The 20,567-nt window shown below is 53.7% G+C and overlaps 1 protein-coding gene across 9 annotated transcripts in view; it reads left to right on the top strand.

Moving 5' to 3' along the window:
- The first annotated feature begins 888 nt into the window (after positions 1–888).
- Crhr2 (corticotropin releasing hormone receptor 2) overlaps positions 889–20,567 on the top strand; it is a 44,788-nt gene continuing 25,109 nt past the window's right edge. For 2 of the 9 annotated variants that reach the window (XM_028864107.2, XM_028864106.2), the window contains exons 1-3: positions 889–1,125; positions 9,816–9,909; positions 16,546–16,671. In XM_028864107.2, the coding sequence (XP_028719940.1) occupies positions 1,057–1,125; positions 9,816–9,909; positions 16,546–16,671 (289 nt within the window). In that variant the 5' untranslated portion in view covers positions 889–1,056. Of the gene's footprint in view, positions 1,126–9,815; positions 9,910–16,103; positions 16,413–16,545; positions 16,672–20,567 lie in introns of those variants that run through there. The other 7 variants (XM_037203773.1, XM_037203772.1, XM_028864111.2 and 4 more) reach the window with 6 other exon arrangements.

Here is a 20,567-nt window from a genome sequence, read left to right as displayed (position 1 = left end):
AGCAGGTGAGCGGTGACAGTTCCCACTGAGTCCCTGAGATTTCAGGGAAGGAGCAGGGGAGAAATCTGCCCAGAGAGATGGAGCAGAGGTCCTGCAGGAACAGACTGGGCAGAAAGACCAAAGGACAGACACATGGAGTGTCGGAGTGTCTTGAACCAGGCTGAGTTCTCCACAGTCTCTACTGGATGGCTGGGAAAAAGCCTGTGCCTACCTCTTAATCACATTCCTGGAATGCCTTCCCCTCAGAGTCTGAGGACAACCACTGCTTAAGCTTTAACCCATGCACAAAAGACCTACTTGCCAGGAACATTGCCTGTGCTTCCCAGATCTGCACCTGTCACCAATGAGAGCAGGGATGCTCAGCTCTACCTGGTTCTAGGACTCTGGATCCCTATGCCAATCTCTGAGGTCCAAATCCCCGGGAGCTCTCCTCCCCAACTTGCTCTCACTGCTTCGGGTGTTTTTATTTTCAGCATTTTTGTTTTGATATAAGTTCAAGTGTACAGAAAAATTGTACTGTGATTGGATTATACGCTCGTCCTCTTGTCCAGCCCTTCCCTGTATATGCTACACCAACATACTGACCTCCATGCTCCTGTAGGCTTATGGACCAGTTTGAAGCTTCCTGGGTAATTGGGACCTCTCAAGCCAGTGGGGATTGCTGGTCTAGATGGCCTCAGGAAGCCCCCGTGAATCCGTGGGACCACCCTGCCTCTCTATTCCTGGCTCTTGGCTCTGAGAAGCTTCAGCCCTGGCGATGCTGGTGGGAAGACCATGCACATTAAGCCCTGCTCTGGGAACTGGAGTTTGTCCCCAGGCCGCCTGCAGAAGTTGCTGCCCAGAGCCAGCTATAAATAACTTGGAGGCGGCTGGCTGTGGGGTGGTGTCACCGCTACCCTGGGGGAGGCGGGTGAAGAATGCCCTGGTGCCCAGGACTTTACCTTGGCCCCGTAGGTCGGGCAAGGCAAGACAGGCCTGGGGGAGGGACCAGGCAGACCTCCTTCGGGAAGCAGCCTCTTCTGGTCCCCATCCCCTAGCGGCCGTATCGGGAGTCCCATGGGGGCTCCAGGCTGTCTTCCCAGTGCACAGCTCCTCCGCCTGCTTTGCCTGCTCCCACTGCTCCAGGTAAGTGGCTGAGTGGCTGTGCTGGGGGCATCAGAACGGGAGCTCCCAGCTCTGTGACAGAGGGCAAGAAGGGAGTCTCGGGATTTGGTGGCTGGGTAGCACTGGGGATCTGTGTCTCTGAAAATGAGAGAGACAGAGTCTCATACCCAGAGGGGTCAGGAAAAGGAACAAGGAGAGTGACATCAGTTAGGACAGGAGAGGAAGTCCTGTGTGCAGGAGCATGGGGCTCTGAGGTGACAGCATGGAGTGTAGAACCAGTCCCTTCCTGGTTACCGTTCTCTCTCTGCTGCCCAGCCTCCCCTCCCCCACAGCCCCTTCCACCCATTCTGATGATCCCCAGATCTCTTCTCCACTCTTCCTCCAGCAAATCACCAGAGAGCCAACCCCACTCACTGCCGCCTACCCTCACCTCCGCTAACCCCCCCCCCCCAGTACCAAATGAGCCACGGGCAAGAGGGCCAGGAGAAAACCTGCTGTCTGAGGAGCTGGTGTGAAGGATGGGGGGCAGCTAAGAAGAAAGAGCTGAGGAAATGGGGTGGCTCCCAGAAACAGGTGCAGAAGCAAGACATCCATCTCCAACTGTCGTCTCCTTTTACATATGGGGAAACTGAGGCTCAGAGAGCAAGGTGACCTTCCTGAGGCCACCCTTCTCATGAAAAACTATATTCAAGTGACCCCACGAGACAGAGCCAAGCTAGAAGTCCTGTATGCCCTGGAGTAGCTTCAGGGACAGCGTCTTGGACCTCAGTATCCCCAGGTGTGCCAGGACTGATACATTAGACCATCATTCCACGGACGCCTAGGGTCAGCTATCTGAGGCTGTATGGCTTTTACCACCCTGGGCAGGCTCCTCAAACTTACCCAGCCCGAGTTTCCTCATCAGGAAAGTGAAGACGCTTCCTCAGTAGGGTTCTCCTAAAGAATAACTAAGAAGATACAAGTCAAGTGCCTGTGTGGAGAAAATTCTAGGTGTGGGTGTCAGGTGTGAGGACATCAGGGCCCTGTCCTCCCTGAGGCCTGGCCAGGGCCAAGAGGTGGGTACCAGACAGAAGTATGGGCCATGATGTTCAACATCTCTCAGGACCAGCCCACATCTTCCCCCACCTTTGCTGAGGTCCCCAGACTGAGACAGAAATTAGTTCCTTGCCACAGTTACTCAGCACACCAGCAGATGGAGCATAAATACACCCTGGTCTTTCTGACCCCAAACCCCTTCCTTGCCCCAGGCCTTCTCGGTAATAGGATTGATTTCTGGGTCCTTGGCCAACTATTCTGAGATTTCAGCCCCCAGGGAAATGCGAACTTGAGAGCGAGGCAGCAGTGTGGGGGGGAAAGCAGCAGGAAGAATGTAGCTCGAAGCTCTCTCACTGATCCAATCTGGACTTAACACGTACCCACAGACCAAGGCTGCAGCTGTGGAAGCCCACCCCGGGCTTCTGTCCTGGTGTGCGCACAGCCAGAAAGGGCCCTGGCAGGGAGAACAGCAAAGAAGTAGTGTGTATTTATAACCTTTGTAAATTGGGTCTGCAGAACGAGAGAAAAGGTGTGAGAGACCCTGGCAGGAAGTAGAGAGGTCTGGTGAGAGGAGGCGGAGGCCGATCAGCAGCCTGGGGTGGCTATGAAAGGAGGGCTGGGCGGGGGGGGGCTGTCAGGAGCCAGACCTAGGGGCTTTGCCTGCGGAAGAGATCTACATCCCAGGTGCACAGGGAGACCTCTAAACAGAAGTGGGATGGGTCTGGTTTACGGGAGAGGGGTCAACATAGAGAAGGGAGAATATCCCTCTCCCTCTCCATTCTTCCAGAGCCTGGAGGATATAGCCAGTCTTGAACTAGGCCTTCCAACTTACCCTCGAGGGCCTCTGAGGGCCTCTGGGGACCTCAGAGAAATGGTGCTTGACAGGTCCTGTGCTGGTCCGCAGGTCCAGGCAGGTTCAGGCAGGGCAAGCATACTAGATGAAGTGTTCCAAAATCCCAAACTTTTAAAGTAAATTTTATACTTGGGATTTCAAATTTGGGGATTATGGATGTTCAACCAGTGAAGTCCATATATTCCAAACTCTGGGAAATTTCCGAAGTCTGAGACATTTGAAGTCCCAAGCACGTCACATGAAGACACCCTAGATGCCATATCTCCCATCTAACCTCTGCCAAGGCCCAGGAGTCCAGCCCCTCTCAGCCAGCTCCAGCCCCTCACCTTGGGACAGGGATGGTTTCCCTTGAGCCCCTTACCCCAGGTGCTGGTTTTTGTCCAGAGAAGGCCCAGCAAAGGAAGGAGACACAGAGATGGCAGGCTGTGTCCAAACAGCCATAGGAAACTGGACCTTATAACCCACTCCATCCTCTCCCGAAGCGGAGTTCATACCCACGCTTCTGCATCTCCCCCTACACTACCCCTTGCCAAGAACAGCATACCCAAGGCCATTTCCCAGAAGCTCTGTCATGTAATGACTTTCCACCAAAAATTCAACTCCCTTCTGAGTGTTTTCTAACCTAATCAGCTAATTTAGTCTCTTTGGTTTGGCCATTTTGCCGGTGTTTAAGTAATTTTTTTTTTTCCCTGAAGTCATTTGTCTGTGGGCGCTGCCTCCTGAGTTCTGCAGAACTCGGCGGGCCTGAATTGGTGGCTGTAGATTGACAGCAGGACTCAGCAGCCTCTGCATGTCCTTCGTCTGGTCGGAAACAGTGCATCTGGCGTGACTATCCAAAATGCTAACTTCTGAAGATGGCATCTTAGATCTACAGGGGTGGGGAGGATGGCCTGCCCCACATCCGGACTTGGCTGGGTTTTCTGTGCAGCGGGCCTGTCCAGAACTCGTGGGGCTCCAGCTAGGTGCCCTGTGCTTCCCCTGCTTGAAGTTCCAAGACAACACAGGGAACCCAGACCTAAGACCCTCCTATCTCCATCTGTCAGTTGAGGGGGGGAGGTCAGGGCTCAGGGTCAGTGCCCTGGTGAAGGGCAGGGTCAGAATCCTAAACATGCAGTTGACCCTGTTGCCTTAACAAAACCTTAATTTTAGCGTCAAGCTATTTTTATGACATTCGGACAGACGCCACAGGTCAGAAGGTGACTAGGAGGCCAAGTGGACCCTAGATGAGTTGATAGATAAGGAGAGTGCTCTTAAACCAAGTGACCTGCCCTAAGGCCTCCTGCTGGCCAGCTCCCTCCACACAGCAGCAAGGAACTCCTCCCTTCTACCCCCACCGCTTCTGGAGCCCAGGTGAGAAAGAGGGATGGAATGGAAGAAGTAACTTTACCAGCTCTCAGGGAGAAGAGCAGAGGGAGGAGGCCAGAGTCCCTCCCAGGGCCTGGCAGGTGATTCGGGACTTGAAAGGAGACACCAAGACATCTTAGGAAGAGGGACTCACCGAGGGGCCCACTGGCAAAAACGCAGGGGTGAGAAGACCACCAGAGACCGCCCTTGAGGTCCCACACCCTGTGAGTTACATTTGAGCATTGAGAGTCTCTCATTAAGGTTGTTGACCCCAATGCTCTAGAAAGCGGTGGCCTCTCCATAGACTGTCTAGTCCCACATTCATCTGCAGGAAGCATAGTTCCGTTACTGCCTCCCCTGAATCCCAATGGGACCCAGACTCATCCTTCTCTTCTGGTCCCTTCCCGTTCTCCTCCTCCCTCTTCCTCCTCTTTCTCTTCCTCTTTGTCCTCCCCCACTCCTCACTTTTCTCTCTCACTCATTCCCTACCCTGTCTTCTCCCCTTCTTCCTACTCTCCCCTCCCTCCCCTCCTTCCTCCCCACTCTGCCCTCCTCCTCCTTCCCTGTCCCCTCCCCTCCCCTTCCTCCTTTTCCTCTCCTCTTCCTGACTGCCTCGCTGAGCACAGTTCAATGGACTCACTGAATGAGCCAGATGATGGGAGGAACTCTCCCTCCCTGGTTCCTTCCCTGACCTTGGACAGCAGCGAGAAGAGCCAGGGAGGGGCTGATTCCCGGTTGCAGGCCCAAGACTCGAGGTCCATAAATCTGCCAGGCTTAGGCAGAGGCCTAAATTTAGAGGGAACGTGTCACCAGACCCAGGAGGAGGAGGAGGTCCAGCCAGACCCCCTGGCTCCTGTGCGGTGGCCTCTGGAGCACAAGCTCTGCTTGGATAGGGCCCAGGTAGTGGAAGAACAGCTGGAGGCTTGGCTCTGGGCTCCTGCCTTCTTTCCTGCCAGGGCCTCTGCTGTCTTCCTCAATGAGGGCACATCCTGGAGACAGGAAATGGGCCCCGCAGCTTAACCTCTGAGGAAACATCAAAGCAAAGGCAACCTGAGAAACAGCAAAAGCTCAGAGCTCAAGCTCCCAGAACTGGGCGTGGCATTGACCCTAACTAGCGCAGGTAAGAGACCTCATCCATCCATCCATCCATCCATCCATCCATCCATCCATCCAGTCACTCAGTCAATCAGCAAACATTTGTTGAGCACTTGCTATGTACCAGGCAGCCACGATTAGGAACTTTGGGTATAGATGTGGACCCTGACCTGCAGTGGGACTCCTGTGGTAGACGTGAGGGTGAAGGTAGCTCTCTGGTCCCAGGCTAACCAAGAGTAGTGTAGAAGTCAAAGCTGGCCGGTCGGAATGGCCAAAGAAAGCAAAGGCTGTTCTCTGCACACCAAGCAGGTAGGTCCCTGGCTCCCTGGAGTCCCCCTGGGCCGCAGCAATCTCATTCTTCTCTGACACTGCCTCTGTGGAGGTGGCACAGCATCTTCCCTGAGGGCTTAGCTGGCCCTCTCAGATAACAGTTGCATGTATCCAGGCTCTCAGGCTTCAGAGAGCCCGCGGGCAACCCGGGCCCTGTAACCAGTCTTTGAGTCCCCTGCTGGACAAGGCCTCGGGAAAACATCTGTTCCAGATGCTGATTGACCAGCATGGGGGCTTCAGACTTCAGGAGCTCCATGTCACAGTGGACCAGGGGTCAAGGCCAAAAGAGGCTCTATTCCATATCCCAATATCACAATGCAAATTTCTCACCTCCCCACTTGGCACTCTGACCTGAGCAGGCTGCACCTGCCTCCTGTCCACTCAGCTCTCTGTGAGGTCTCCCTCCCTTCCACTCTGCTCTTATGTAGCCAGCGAGGGTCTTCTTACTTGAGGGGCAACCGAGTGCCACATTTGGGCTCACAACCTATTGGCCTCTGTCCATCTCGAGTTATATCCTTCTATAGGACCCCTCTTCCTGTGAGTAATAAGACTAGGTGCACATAGCTCATCAGGTGGTCTGGGCTGGGATCTTGCCCTGGGCTCTTACCTGCTGTGTGGTCTTGGCTTCTGTGAAGTGCAGTTATTCACAGCTCCTTTAGAAGCTGTGACAAGGAGCAAATGAGCTGTCTCCTGGGCTGCGTTTAGAGCTGAGGCCAGCACACAGCAAGGACTACGCAGAAAAGTGTCTATCTCCCACTGCCTCCCGCTCCCTCAGCAGCCCCCGCCAAAAAAACAAGTTCTGCTGGCCTGTGTCCTCCTCTCATCCCCCAACAGCATCCCTAACCAGGTTCTGCTGGGCTATGTCCTCCCATCCCCCAACAGCATCCCTAACCAAGTTCTGCTGGTCTATGTCCTCTCATCCCCCAACAGCATCCCTAACCAGGTTCTGCTGGTCTATGTCCTCCCATGCTCCAACAGCATCCCTAACCAGGTTCTGCTGGCTGCCTTGAGCCTTTGTTCATTTGCTTCATGGAGTCATTCATTTTCTTACTCTTCATCTGGATACTTCCCCACTCATCTCCCCTTTCCCCTTTGGATTCAGTTTTCAGTCCAGGCTTCCCAGAGCCTCAGATGTCTTGACAATCATTCACTATGCACTACTAAGGCTCAGCCTGGTGAAGGAGGTGGAGGGCATGTCTTCAGGAGCTTGTCCATTGAAGAGATGAGAAGACTAAGGCCCAGAGAGGCTTGGTAGCTTTGTCAAGTCCACACAGTATAGCAGCAATATCCCCTAGAAGACTGAATGTGGGGATGTCTGAAGCTCCATTCATACTACCCACTATGCTACCCTTTCCCTATTCATTGACAATCTCAACTGCCACCAGGGATTCTGCTCAAAATAGGCACCTGCAGGATGTGCTATGGGCTTGAACTGAGTCAAATGTAATCAAGCAGACCCTGAAAGAGAGAGAGAGAGAGAGAGAGAGAGAGAGAGAGAGAGAGAGAGCATTCTTGGCTATGCCAGCTTTTGGACCCACAGAAGGAGAAGTTAGGAGAGACAGAGCCAAGGTGTGGGAAGATTTCAAAGCTCACTCTGGCTAGCTCTTCTTCTTGCCCAAGGTGGAGCAATGTGCACCTACACTGAGCACAGTGCCCCTGTGCCCACCCTCAACAATGCGTTTTGCTCAGCGAGAGACCTGGCACAGTCTGAGACCAGACATCTGAGACAAGGTTAAGCCCACATCACCTGAGTCCTGAGAACATCGCCCTCACACCTGTGGGCTCAGAGCAGGTGGCAGGAGGAGACACCTGGGCCCACAGATGCTGTGGTGGGGTCTCTGAGAAATGGAGATGGCATCTGAGAGCCTGGCTAGACAGGGTACAAGCCTCTAGACTTCAATTCCCTCCAGGAAGATCTAGATAAACGCTAGCATGTGCACGCACGCACATACACACACACACACACACACACACACACACACACACACACACACACACAAGAAAAAAAAAGGAAGGAAGGAAGAAAGGAAGGAAGGAAGAAAGGAAGAAGGAAGGAAGGAGGCAAGTGCAGAGGGGTGACAGCGGGGCCTTACCCCCCTCCCTTGTCTACTCTGATACTTCCTGCTCATTCCCCCTTAGGACTCAGCTCTAAGTCCTGGCATCCCACAGCCTCGACTGCCCATGACAAGACAAGACAGGCATTCATCATGTAGTACTGCAGGCTGAGCCCAGAGAGGAAGGCAGAGGCCATGAAGACAAGAAGAGACTAAGTAGCAGAGGGTGTGACCTGAAATCTCCCCTAGCCACCTGGTGGGGGGTCCTTCTGCTGAGCAAGCAGCATCTTCCTGATGCCCATGAAGCTGGGGTAAAGGAGTTGCCAGCAGCCAGCAGAGCCTGTGCACAGAATCCCCGGCCCCTTATGGAGGCACAAGGCAAGAGCTTAAGATTGACAGCTCAGAATTCCCCCTTAGAACACACGCGCGCGTGTACACACACACACACACACACACACACATACACACCACACACACACACCACACACACACACACACACACCCTCACCTCTGCCCCAGATTTCTCTGGGCACCCAGGGCTATCAGCGAGGTTCCAGTAAGCTATGTGGGCACAAGCTTGCCATCTGAGTGGTGGGATTACTAACCAGCAGCTCCAAGCCAGCATGGGGAGACCAAATGCTCAGCCTTCAGCCCCAGTCCAGGAAGTTGACTAAATGTGATGTCTGGGGGCTTCAGCCTGTGTTTACATCCTGGGGCAAACATGTGCCCAGCTGTCCAGAAAAGAAACCCTGACAAACAAGAGAAAGACAGCTGCTTGCTAAGGGAACAATGCCTTCTGCAGCCGCAGAATCAAAAGTGACAACAGGGCTGGGAGGAACCCAAAAGCACACGTGTGCATACACAGACACACACACGCACAGACACACACACAGACACAGACACACACACACACACACACACAGACACACACACACACACACACAGAGACACACAGAGACACACACACACACACACACACACACACACACACCCACACACACACGCACCGGCATGCTAGTTGCAGAGTAAGAGGAGTGTGGTCTTGGGAGGAGCTGGAGGCCAGGGTTAGGATTTTAGAGTGCTTTGCTCTAATCCAGCCTGATGCCATTTTTTTTCCTACTTCTGCCTTTGCTCATGCTGTGCTCTCCACTTAGGCAGGGACTCTTATCAGGTGAGCAAACTCCTATTCACATTTCAAAACCCACTTCCTCACGATCTCTTCCATGCTGCTACCCTAGCTTCCCTCAGTAAAGCTGGTCACTAATCTGTCATTCTCACCAGAAAATGCTCTCATCCAGAGCAGACATGCTCCCGTCTGCTTTCTCCACGGTGCCCAGCAATCACTCTGAACACTTTCCTGGAAGATGGGATCCAAGATGGCTTTGTCTTCTGGGTTGGATTTCCACTGTCACGTCTGTTCCCTGATGGGCGTCTGAGGGGGCACTGTAGTCCTTCCTCTTACCTGCTCTTCCTTTCACTAGCATCCAACTCCTCCTCTTGCAGGAAGCCCTCCAGGACCTGCTTGGTTGTCTCTCCCAAGTATTAACCTAAGGCCCTTTATGTCTCTCCCATCTATTTGGGGCAGAAAAGCTAAACTGCAGCCTGCCTTTCCCACCTCTGTTCTCTCCATAAGCGTAGGATATGTTCACCTTGGCTGAGACACCTAAAGTCATCATCACAGGGCCTAACAAAGCAGAAGGTCATCTGGAAGTATTTTCTGGGGGCTTTGGTGATAGAGAGCAGGGCACTAGCCTTGGTGCATTTCATCCAGTGGGGAAGGGACCAGCTTTGGTGCTGAGGGAAGGAGTCGACTCCTGCCTCAAAGGTGTGTCCCTTCCTTGATCACAACCTTTGTGGGGCACCAGGGGAGGCAGGAGCACTGCTTTCCAAGGGGGCTTGAGCACCTCCCTGTTCAGCTGTCCCTCTCAGGGGTGGGAGCAGATGTATGCTGTCCACGGCCAGCCAGACCTGGACCGGAACCCTCACCTCTGCTCTCCTAGGTGGCCAGACCAGGCCAGGTGCCCCAGGACCAGCCCCTGTGGGCCCTTTTGGAGCTGCACTGCCACAGGACCACGGCGCTCATCAATCTTTCAGGTACGCACGCTTTCCAACCCCCACCCCGTCCTGCAGTAGTCCTGGGAGCTGAGGGGAGCCCTGGAGCTTGAGCAAGAAAGCTCAGGTAGCACAGAGAGCCCGGCTTGGTGTCTTCCTCGCGGTCTTTGCCTAGTATCCTTCCCCATTTGAGACCCGGGCTCTTTATCAATGACAAGATTTGGGCTAGACGGCCTCTTCTTGCTCACTGTCCCTGCAGGAGCACCTGAAAAATGTGGCTAGAGTGGTGTGTTCGGGAGCCCAAGGAGAGGATGACCCTTCTGCTTTCAAACTCAGTCCAAAGGCAAGACCAGCAGAAGGTGTAAAAACATCTCTGGTTGCCGTGGCTACAGGCTTCACCCTAGTATGGCCCTGTGAAACAGCAGCCAGGCTCTGGGGTCTGACCCTCTTGAGGCTTCCTGAAGCTGATTCACACTGTCAGGGGAAGTGCCGAAGAATGCTGAGTGGAGGGCTCTAGGGGGGTATCTCCAGGGCCCCACCCCCTCTCCTGGCTTCCAAGGGCTGGTCCACAGAAACAGCAGGGAAAGAGGGATGGCTAACCTAGGCAGTGGTGGCGCATGCCTTTAATCCCAGCACTCAGGAGGCAGAGGCAGGCAGATCTCTGTTGTGGATATCGTTCTATATAAATAAAACACTGATGGCCAGTGACCAGACAGGAAGTATAGGCGGGACAAGGAGAGAGGAGAATTGGGGAAACAGGAAGAAGGGGGGAGAGACACTGCAGCCACCGCCAGGACAAGCAGCATGTAAAGACGCCGGTAAGGCACCAGCCACGTGGCAAGGTATAGATTTATAGAAATGGGTTAATTTAAGATATAAGAACAGTTAGCAAGATGCCTCCCACGGCCATACAGTTTATAAGTAATATAAGCGTCTGAGTGATTATTTTATATGTGGATTGTGGGACTGCGGGGCTTGGTGGAACCTGGAGAGAAGCCCTCCAGCAACAGATCTCTGTGAGTTCAAGGCCAGTCTGGTCTACAGAGTGAGTTCCAGGACAGCGAGGGCTGGGTAGGTGAGGGTGCTTTGTGGCTCAGAGCCTCTGTCGGGGCTCAAGAGGACAAGAGTGCTAGCCAGCCCTGGACATCCAAACACAACGTGAAGCAGGCAGCAAAGAGTTAAATCCTATCACCTACATCTCTACTGTGGGGCTGTTCAGAACTCAGCTCTCAGAGGCACAGGCCATTCTTGTCCCAGCTCCTCCATCCAGCAGCTGTGGGGCATTGGGCAAGTCACCTGTCTATATGAGTTCCCTGGACTGCTGTGACAGAGCACTGTACGGGGTGGTTTGGTGGATTCTAACCCATTTTCTCCCTGTTCTGGAGTCTGGAAGGGCATGGCCAAGTGGTGGCATGGGTTGGTTATTCCAAGGCCTCTCTCTCTCTCTCTCTCTCTCTCTCTCTCTCTCTCTCTCTCTCTCTGGCTTGCAGACTTTTCCTGTCCTCACAAAGTCTTCCCTCTGAGAGACTCTGTCCCACCTCCTCTTCCTAGAAGGTCACTCATCATATTGAGCTGGGTCAACCGGCTGAATTGCATTCATATTATTTGAATCACCTCTTTAAAGACCCCAGACCCAATTAAGGCCACATTCCGAGGTCCTGGGACTTCAGATTTCAGCACATGAATTTGGAGGGGCCCCACTCAGTCTAGGCCTCTGTTTCTTCACCAATTAGAAATGAGGTTTAAGTCTATGTGAGAGGCGCACTTTGGCAGTGGGGACAGACAGCATGGGCCATGTCTAGCAGACATAGACAGGACCAGAGGTTCCTTACTTCAGAAGTGCCACCTCTTCTTGCGCTTTGCCATCTGAGGCAACACTGCTATTCAAAGACACCCTGGCCTCTCCCTGCTCCCCTCGGCCACCTCGATGTTTGAAAAGGTAGCACGGATGGCCCACCTCCAGCCTGAGCTCAGAGACAAGGCTCTCCTCTTTGACACCAGCCCCCCCCTCCCCTGCTTAATTTTTAAGGCCTCCATCAGCTGACAAAAAGGCACCCATACTATTTATACAAAATTTGGTGGAGGACCTTTTTGAATCATAAGAACTCATGATCTCACAGCCCAATGATTTTGACGGTGTTTTGTGTTCCTTAGGAGTTCATCGTCCACAGAGCCTCATGTTGTTTTTTGGGATGTGGGGGTTTTCTCATTTTGTTTTCCTTTTTCACCAGAAATGAGCTGTGATTGTGTCCATAGCTCTCTAACCTGTCTTTCTCTAATGACTGAGAGTGAATGCTTCCCCGTGTCATTAAATATTCATCCCGCACGTTGCTGGTGACGCTGCCTAGCAGCCACTGTTGGGGACACATCATCCCTCATTAGCCACGGCCCTGGGGTGGACATGTGAACCGTTCGGATGTCTGCCGGGCTGCAGAGATTGCTTCTCTAACCCCCACATGTGAGTGCTTTCTTATCTTGTCCCCACTAGTTAGGAGAATGTACAATGTCTAGAAAGTGTGAAACTAAGCAAAACCTCACTCACAATTGTTCAGAGAATCTCACATGCAAAAAACTGAAAAAAAAAAAAAAATACGAGCCAGGGAGTGACAAATGTAATGTTCAAGAGAATGCTCCCTCTGGGAAGGCAGGCATGGATAAATGCGGGAATGACTGGTAATATCTGTTCCAGATTGGGCAGCCCACTCATTACGGTTTCTGCTATACACAAGCCTCCATAAAAGAAGAGACCATAAAATAGAGTTAGGCCATGTGTGGGCTGATAATGACAAGAGACCATGAATCAAAGACTATGACCAATTGGGCTGTACACCCCCGTGGTCCAAATAAATGAAAAAAAAATACACACAGTCAGGAGAGCAATTATGACTTCCAGCAAGCTTTTAATGGAATATTTCTATTTTATTCATCACACATGCATCTACATATTATTTGAAAAATGCTAGGGCATTATTGGGAGGCATATTATTTATTCTATTCATAGATAATAGAAGGGTCCAAAGGCATCCAAGAAATCTTTGGGGTAACTTTCCTGTCCAAGGCATGCACACACACACACACACACACACACACACACACACACACACACTCATGTGTGCACAGAGAGGCATACTAGTGTTAGTCAAGGGGGCACAAAGTCTGGCCAAAGAGACAGAACCCTGGGTTTTTCCCAGCCCCAAGGCCAAAGAACTTGTTTTTTCCCATGCAATGGCTACCGTCTCTGGAACATTCTGATGGGTGCTGGGGACTCTGGGGAAACCATGGAGTCTCCGGTGGTTGGTAGAGCTTTGGTGGGACCTACATGAGCCCCTACAAATAGAAGTATCAGGAAAGCATCCTGAGCAGTAGGGCAGGAGAGGTAAGACCACAGCTGAAAGCTTGAAGGAAGAGGAGAGAGGCTGGACTGGACTGCAGAGCTGAAGAGCATTCTAAATGGTGGGCACAGCAGGGCAGAGGCACAGAGATCTCATGAAAGTAGGGTCTTCCAAAGGGCATCTCAGCCAGCAACAGGGTGGAGCAGGGGATGATCACAAGTATCCTCTTTACAAAGCCAAAGACACAGACTTCACCTTGGAGACTACGAGGAGCCAGTCATGGAAGTAAAATGATATATCATAACTAGAAAGGTCCTTTTCATCTGCCTTGTGGAGGAAATGGGAGTCCAGTGGAGCTGATCCAGAGATTAGTACAGCCTGACAGAATGGGACAGGGAATTGGCTTTTCCTTCTCTGGGCCTCCTACTGCCCAATCATACACTGAATATGTGTGGTGGGGGTGATCACTATGGGCCTTTCCTGGTCCTACAGCTTGGATCTACCAGGACACTGTATCACCTCTTCTCTCCTTAGGCAGGCTTATGGGAGGGGTGGCCTGGAGCACCCCTCCATGTCATAGGTTAAGAGAGATGCCCCACACCTCACTCTAACTTCCAGAAGACCTTATTGCTTGTCCTTAGCTATCCCTGAATAGACTCCCTGTCTGCACAGTCTCATGGAGGACAGCCCCTCAGAGAAGCAATGGTTGTACCTGCAAACCTTGTTGTCCACTTGGCATTTTCGTGGTGGTGGGGGTGTACATGAGAGCGTGTGTGATTTTGTCCTAGTGTACTGTCTCTGACGGTAGAGTGCCTCTGTGGTGCTCTGTGGTCCCATTTGACAGCATGTATGGAGCTGTGCAGCAGATGTGGCTAAGCTGACTTGGCACTGTTCATCACCACCATAGCTGGTATCAGTGGTGGTCTCATGCCTCACCCCAGGCCGCTCATGACAACAAAGCGCTCTCTGGCACCGGACACACTTCCCCGAACCGACTCTCCAACGTCTCTGGCCCCACCAGCCTAGGACACACAGACTTTCCAAATTTTGTCCCCTCGTGCCTATCTTGGGTCTGTGATAGGACTGGCTGGCAGCCCTAGGACCCTGTGTCCACCCATTCGCCAGCATTAATGTGTGAATGCCGGTCTCCCTGCCAGTGGCAGGTTCTGGAGAGATTCCAGGGCTCTGCCTGGTCTCACTGCTGTGAAGTCCATTGGTTTCCTTATGTTACATCCTGAATGATGGAAAGTTGTGCCTGTAAACAGGAGATTATGAAGAAATGATACCTGGGATCCTAGAGATCTTAGCTGTTGACGCATTTAGGGTGCACAGTAGCTTTTGGCCCTGACACTGAGCTGGTCACTTTCTGGAGGAAACTCTGTTAAGCAACGCAGGTCACCTAGGCCGATTCCTATTCTGCAGAATTCTCCATGTAAAGCAGCATGTCGCTGGTGCCCACCACCTCCTTACAATGGTAGGTGTCTTCTGAGCTCTGATGATAAACAAAGTTACCCTTGTCTGTGCTGTGATGCTGTGTAACGGGCCATCCTTCGCTAGTGAAGGAGACTGCATCCCTGTGAGGACCATCCCAGCCAGTCATGCTCTGGCCTAAGGCTCTGCTGGGAGTTGGGCCAGGGCCCTAACTGTCCATTCAGGAGGCAGAGGATAGATCTCTCTGGTAGCACTGCCGGTCTCCCTGCCAGGGGCAGGTCCTGGAGCGATTCCAGGGCTCTGCCTGGTCTCACTGCTCACTCACTCTCTCACGCACTCACTCGCTCTGCTTAGGAGTGACAGGAACATGAATACGGAGGCTAGGAAGAGTGTAGAGAGACACTGGCCTGTTCTCTGTCTCTCTCCACCTGCAGCGCTGGCCTCTTCAGGGGCACTTTGCCCTTCACCAGCGCCTGGTTTCCAAGGGAGGGCTGGGGGGGGGGGCGCGGGAATGGTTCTAGAGCCTCTAAAACCACAGATTCTGTGGGCTGTGGAGGATGCTAGAGAACATGCCACTGATGGAGAAAACTCTTGCCTGGAGCAACCTGGTGGAGAGGAGAGACAAAGCAGAAACTACACTGAGAGCAAAACACACCTATGCTAACCTAGGCCTGCTTCACAGGCATGTAGAGACCCACCCACTTCACAGGCCTGAGCACTCCGAGGCAATTGGGTCCAACTAATGCCCAAGCAAACAGTGCTTGGTAGCCCAGCAGATTCTCTACAGGGGTGACCACTCCCCCACACCTACTGGTGAGGAAGACTGACTTTTTCTCCCCTCCTCAGAGGGCCCTGCATAATCCAGAAGGAAAAGAGACATGTTTTCACCTCTCACTTACTCTATCTGGTGCCCAGGACACTAAGACCTTCAAGTCTTCCAGATGATTTTAATTAATTCCTTCCTAGATATCCCCATCTCGCCGCTGGTGGCAAATCTGTCAGGGTGGAACCTGATGTTGTTCCTGGTTCCTAGCTCTGGCTGAGTGCTGCCTACTACTCCATCCATATTCTCCACCTCTGTTAGACCCTCTCTGGTGACCTCTCTGCTACCCTCCCGGGCCCCTTCAATCCATTTCCTTCCCTAGGGCGCAAATCTGCTCCAGGACTGGCCAGTCGCCCCTACCCAGCTCTAATGTTCTCCTTCAGGAGAAGAAATTTCTGGTCAAGAGCTGCCCAACTTTGGTTGGCTACGGGTATAGGATGTAGTCGTGGATTTCCTGCAGGCCCCGGGCCTGCGACCCTCGACCTTCAGATGAGCTATTCGGCCACCCCAGATAGCCGGCCCCGCCAGTATTCTCACGACTTGTCGGGTTGAAAGCGCATCGGGGGCTGCGTGCCCGACGGGGCAGGAGACAGAGCCCCGCCCCCGACGCCGCCATTGGCGGTGGTGTAGCGGGCCGCCCCGCAGCTTCTTGAGCCTCGCCGATCGTCTTGGCCAAGGTCCTGGCTCCGCGGCTGAGCGCGATCGGTTGCGGCGCCCCGGAGCTGCCCGCTTGGTCCGGGGTGGGCGGGCAGGGACCTGGACGCTGCGCTCTCTGGCCGCTCCCCGTCGCGCCCGCTCCCTCGCAGCCACGCGGGGCGCGCACTCCCACTCCCTCCGCGCGCGGCTCCGGGGCGCAATGGACGCCGCGCTGCTCCACAGCCTGCTGGAGGCCAACTGCAGCCTGTCGCTGGCCGAAGAGCTGCTCCTGGACGGCTGGGGGGTGCCCCCGGACCCCGAGGGTAGGCAGGAGGCGAGCGGACTAGCCACATGTGGGTTCGCTCTCCCGCGCTCTCCTAGAGCGGGTCTGAGCAGCACCCCGCGCCGTTCCCGGGCCATCCCTCTGAGCTCTGCTGCGCTCCCTCCTGTCACTAGGTCTCTACTCCTACTGCAACACGACCTTGGACCAGATCGGGACTTGCTGGCCCCAGAGCACGCCCGGAGCCCTGGTGGAGAGACCGTGCCCCGAGTACTTCAATGGCATCAAGTACAACACGACCCGTGAGTACCCCTCGCTTGCCGGCTTTCCAAAAAGGCGGTTCAGGAAGAGGGGAGGTCTCTCGACCCTGAATCGGACACCTACCGAGGGCCTTCATACCGCTATAGCAATTACTCCGGGGACTCTGTAAATGTGGGGGCTCGCCTTCTGTGCCTAACCCTATGACGCTTCTAACCCCGGTTAGGCGGTGCTTTGCCCAGAGTTCTTGTGCTACACGTTTGGAAAGAGCCAAGCAAGGGAGTAGGAAATACTTCTCCTTGGCCGCAAGTGTCCCTTGCACTATTTGCTCAGGTGCCTGAAGTTCACCCGTTCGGGCTTCTGCTGAACAGAGAGCATTGTATGAACAGATACAATGCTCTCCCATCTCTAAGGCGACGCAGCATATAGAGGTTAAGGCCCCAATCCTGTACGCACGCACGTTGTGACTAAGGTAATCAGACCCTAGCGCTGGAGAGGAGAGATCAGAAGGAGGTAGGGAACTGAGGTGAGCGCGTGTGTTAGCGAACATACTGAGCCTACACTCAGGGTCTCGCTCACCGGGCTTTTAAAAGTCTGGAGCTCTGGGCAGCATTACCTCTAGGCAACCTCAGGTTAACAGTGGTTTTGAATCAGGACCACACCCCCCACCTCCCCGGGAAGAACAGCCTGCGGCTTCCTTCCTGCTGACAAGCTCCATGAAGGCTACCGACTATAGGAAGAGGGCAGCAGAGAGTGTTGAGGTGGGGGCGGGGGGCATTCAATCTGGGGTGGTGGTGGTTGTGTGCATGCACAAATGATCTGATAGGAGCTGATACTGAGCTCTGTGAGGGCATAGGTAGCCATGGCTGGCCCACCCGGACACCTTCACCTGTCCGGCCCTACATGTTAACAGGGCACCGCGGAGACTCTGCAGCTAGCTGTTTGTCTACAGCCTTTACATCCTAGCAGAGCTGTGTCTGATGGTAACACATACGCATGCGTGTCCCAGCTGTCTGAGGGCAAGGAGGCCTTCACCTTCCAGGTGCTTAAGACGAGGAAGGTGCCTGCTCTGGGGCCAGGCCATGCTCCCTGGGAGCCAGGGGCAGCCTGCTCTGAGAAAGCTAGGACCAGATGCTCCTAAGAAGAGAGAAGTCAGTGGAGACAGGGGAAGCCCTGAGGAAGGTTTCCCTACCACCTGAGAAATGCCTCCTAAGCATAGTTCAAACAGATCTCATTGGGAGGTAGTGAGGATCCTGACCCAGGAGGTATGCAAGAAAAGGAGTGACTTCCAGCTCCTTCCCAGGAGTAACGAACACAATTGTATTTTTAGGATGTGACCTCCATGAGTTGGGCAGTGGAGACCAGGCGCCTAATTCAGAGGGCTGAGACTAAGTGCCATGCAGGGCCAAGCGGGGGGGACTAAGCCTGAGGAAGCTCTGCTTCAGCTCTTACCCCGACCCCGTTACCCCCACCCACCTGGAACCCCACCTGCCTGGGGCAGTGCCTGACTCTTCCCTCCGGAGCACAGCCCAGCCCGGCGTTACATAACCGATTTGCTGAACACCTACTATGTTTCAGCTGCAGCAACTGTACTGTATCGAGGCTGCCCCTCCCAACTGTAGACAGATGAATACAGAGCGGCAACTGCCCTCTTCAGAAATTGCAAGGGGATTGTGGGAAGAAGGAGGGGCAGGGACATCATACACCAGACCCCTCTTATCAAATCAAATGAGAAGCTGAAAAAGGGCCAGTATACCACTGAGGTTGGTAAACGTGGTGGCAATTAGTCCTTGGTGTCTAATGAACAATTTTCTCCATTGGACCAAAGTTCCATCTGCACCTTAGCTCCCTCCTGGGGAACACTTGAGCTGGGGGGTAGGGTGTTGGCTTAGAGAGATACCTGGAGCTGGGAGCGTGCAGTCACCCTGCCTGGAAGAGGCCTCTGACAGCCGGGGAACTACCTGATTGATGGTCCTCCTACCTCCGGCCAGCCTGCACACAGCTTCCTCCTGCTGGCCTTTCCAGCAGGACCCTTTAGAAAGGACCTGGGAGAAAACCGTTCAGTGAAAAGCCTGAGGGGAGAGTGCCCTAATCTCATCAAGTCACAGCCACCCTTTCCCCTCCCCAAAGCCAGGCTCCTGCGAGGGCAGAAACTGCTTGAGGCCAGGAAACGCCCTGTGGGGATGACAGTGTCTGCTGACATCTCTGTGGTCTGTTAACTCAGCTGAGCACAGAGGACCTGCCACAGAACCTCCAAGTGCTAATCGCTGCCAGGTGCCAGACTCTCCAGGAGAACCTAGTACCCACAATCCCACTCCTGCCCATCCCCTCCCTCCCCGGAAGACCCAGATGTTTTCAGGCCCAGGTTGCAGAGCCCAGAGGTGGAGCACAGCTAGCTAGCTCGTGCGCACCAGGCCAGGCAGGAAGCCACCACCCTCAGGCAACCTCAGGGCAACACCGTCTTCAGGAGTGACAGACAGTTAGTTCACTTTGCAAGGAGGATCTGAGAAGACTCAAGCCTCCAGATGGGGTGTGCTTAGTGCCTTGGAACTATGGAGTGTTGTAGAACATAGTAAGTAAAAAACTAAGACCAGAGAGGGACATGGAGGAGTGAGATGCACAGCACTGCCAGGGGCTTTATTGGAGGTATAGGGTGGAGCCTGGGCAAGGTTGTGAGTATAGAGGAGCTAAGCTGAGGTCCTCTTGGTCTCGGGCGGGGAGAGGAGGGTAAGAACACTGCAGCAGCCCTCTGGTGGAGAAGATGCTTTGGGAGTTGAGGAGGGTTCCCATAAAAGTGGCCTGGGTGACTGGAATTGACAAGAGAGAGAAGAGATGACAAGGGACGAGGAATTGCAGGAAAGAAATGTCTGGGCACAGTGGGGCATGTGCTGGCTCTGAGACATGGAGGGGATCTCTGAGCAGAGGCATCCAAGAAGCCGCTGACTGGGGAGCAACCGCCCAGGAGAGCACCAGGGAGGGCACCAGGGTGGAGCTGTTGGAACAGGTGTCCGAGAGCACATCAGAGCTGTGACTGGTCCTGTGCAGAGACTGTCACCAGATGTCACAGTCCACAGTGGCCAAAAGAAGGGAAGGCAAGGTCCCAAAGGAAGGGACCCCGGCAGAACCACCTTAGTGCCTGCGTATCTCCTCTAACACCCTGAGCCCTGGTGTGTCTACACCGGTGCCCAATTAACTTACCATGCCCAGAGATGGAGACTTGGGGTTATCCTCATGTTACACATGGGGAAACAGAGGCTTGAAGACCTGAAATAACTTACCTCCTAATGAAACAAGGATCCTAAACCCAGGCAGCTAGATTTTGGGGCCCCAGACAGGAACATAGGACAGAGCTGACCCAATGAGAAGACCCCTGCTTTCCCTGGGTGGCCGATGCCATCATCCCTGACCACCAGCTGCGCAATGCCACGCTGCTCAGATAGAGCTCCTTGCAGTGATCTCTGGAGGGAGGGGCGCTCATCTCTACTTTGTGAGTCGGCCGTCTGATGGGTAGGGAGCATGGTGATTCCTGCTCACACGCTCAAGTTCTGACTGCCAGGGCTCCTCATGCTCCAGTGGGAGGTGGGCCCTGTCTCCCCTAGGTTTCCCCAGCTTAGGTTCAAATGCTGGGCAGCTAAAACTAATCTTAAAATGTCCATGCATAGCATAACCTACAGTGAGCCCCCCATCCTTCCTGGGTCTCAGTCTCCCACCTGTAAGGAGAAAGGAATGGGTTTTTAGCAGCAGCTTGTTGGGGAAACAGGGCACTTAAATTCCACTTTACCTCCCCATTCACACAGACTTCTCTGGGCACACATCTCCAAGTATTCCCCCCTCCTCTCTCTTCCCCTTTCCCTCTCTCCCTTCCTCCCCTGCTCCTCTTCATTTCTTCCTTCTTCTATCGCTCTGTCTTCATTCCAACTCTCTCCATCTCTCCATACTT

The sequence above is a fragment of the Peromyscus leucopus genome, chromosome 3 (assembly GCF_004664715.2).
Source record: "Peromyscus leucopus breed LL Stock chromosome 3, UCI_PerLeu_2.1, whole genome shotgun sequence".
Lineage (NCBI taxonomy): Eukaryota > Metazoa > Chordata > Mammalia > Rodentia > Cricetidae > Peromyscus > Peromyscus leucopus.
Note: the sequence above shows the minus strand (reverse complement) of the source record. Positions and strands in the feature narration are given on the sequence as shown.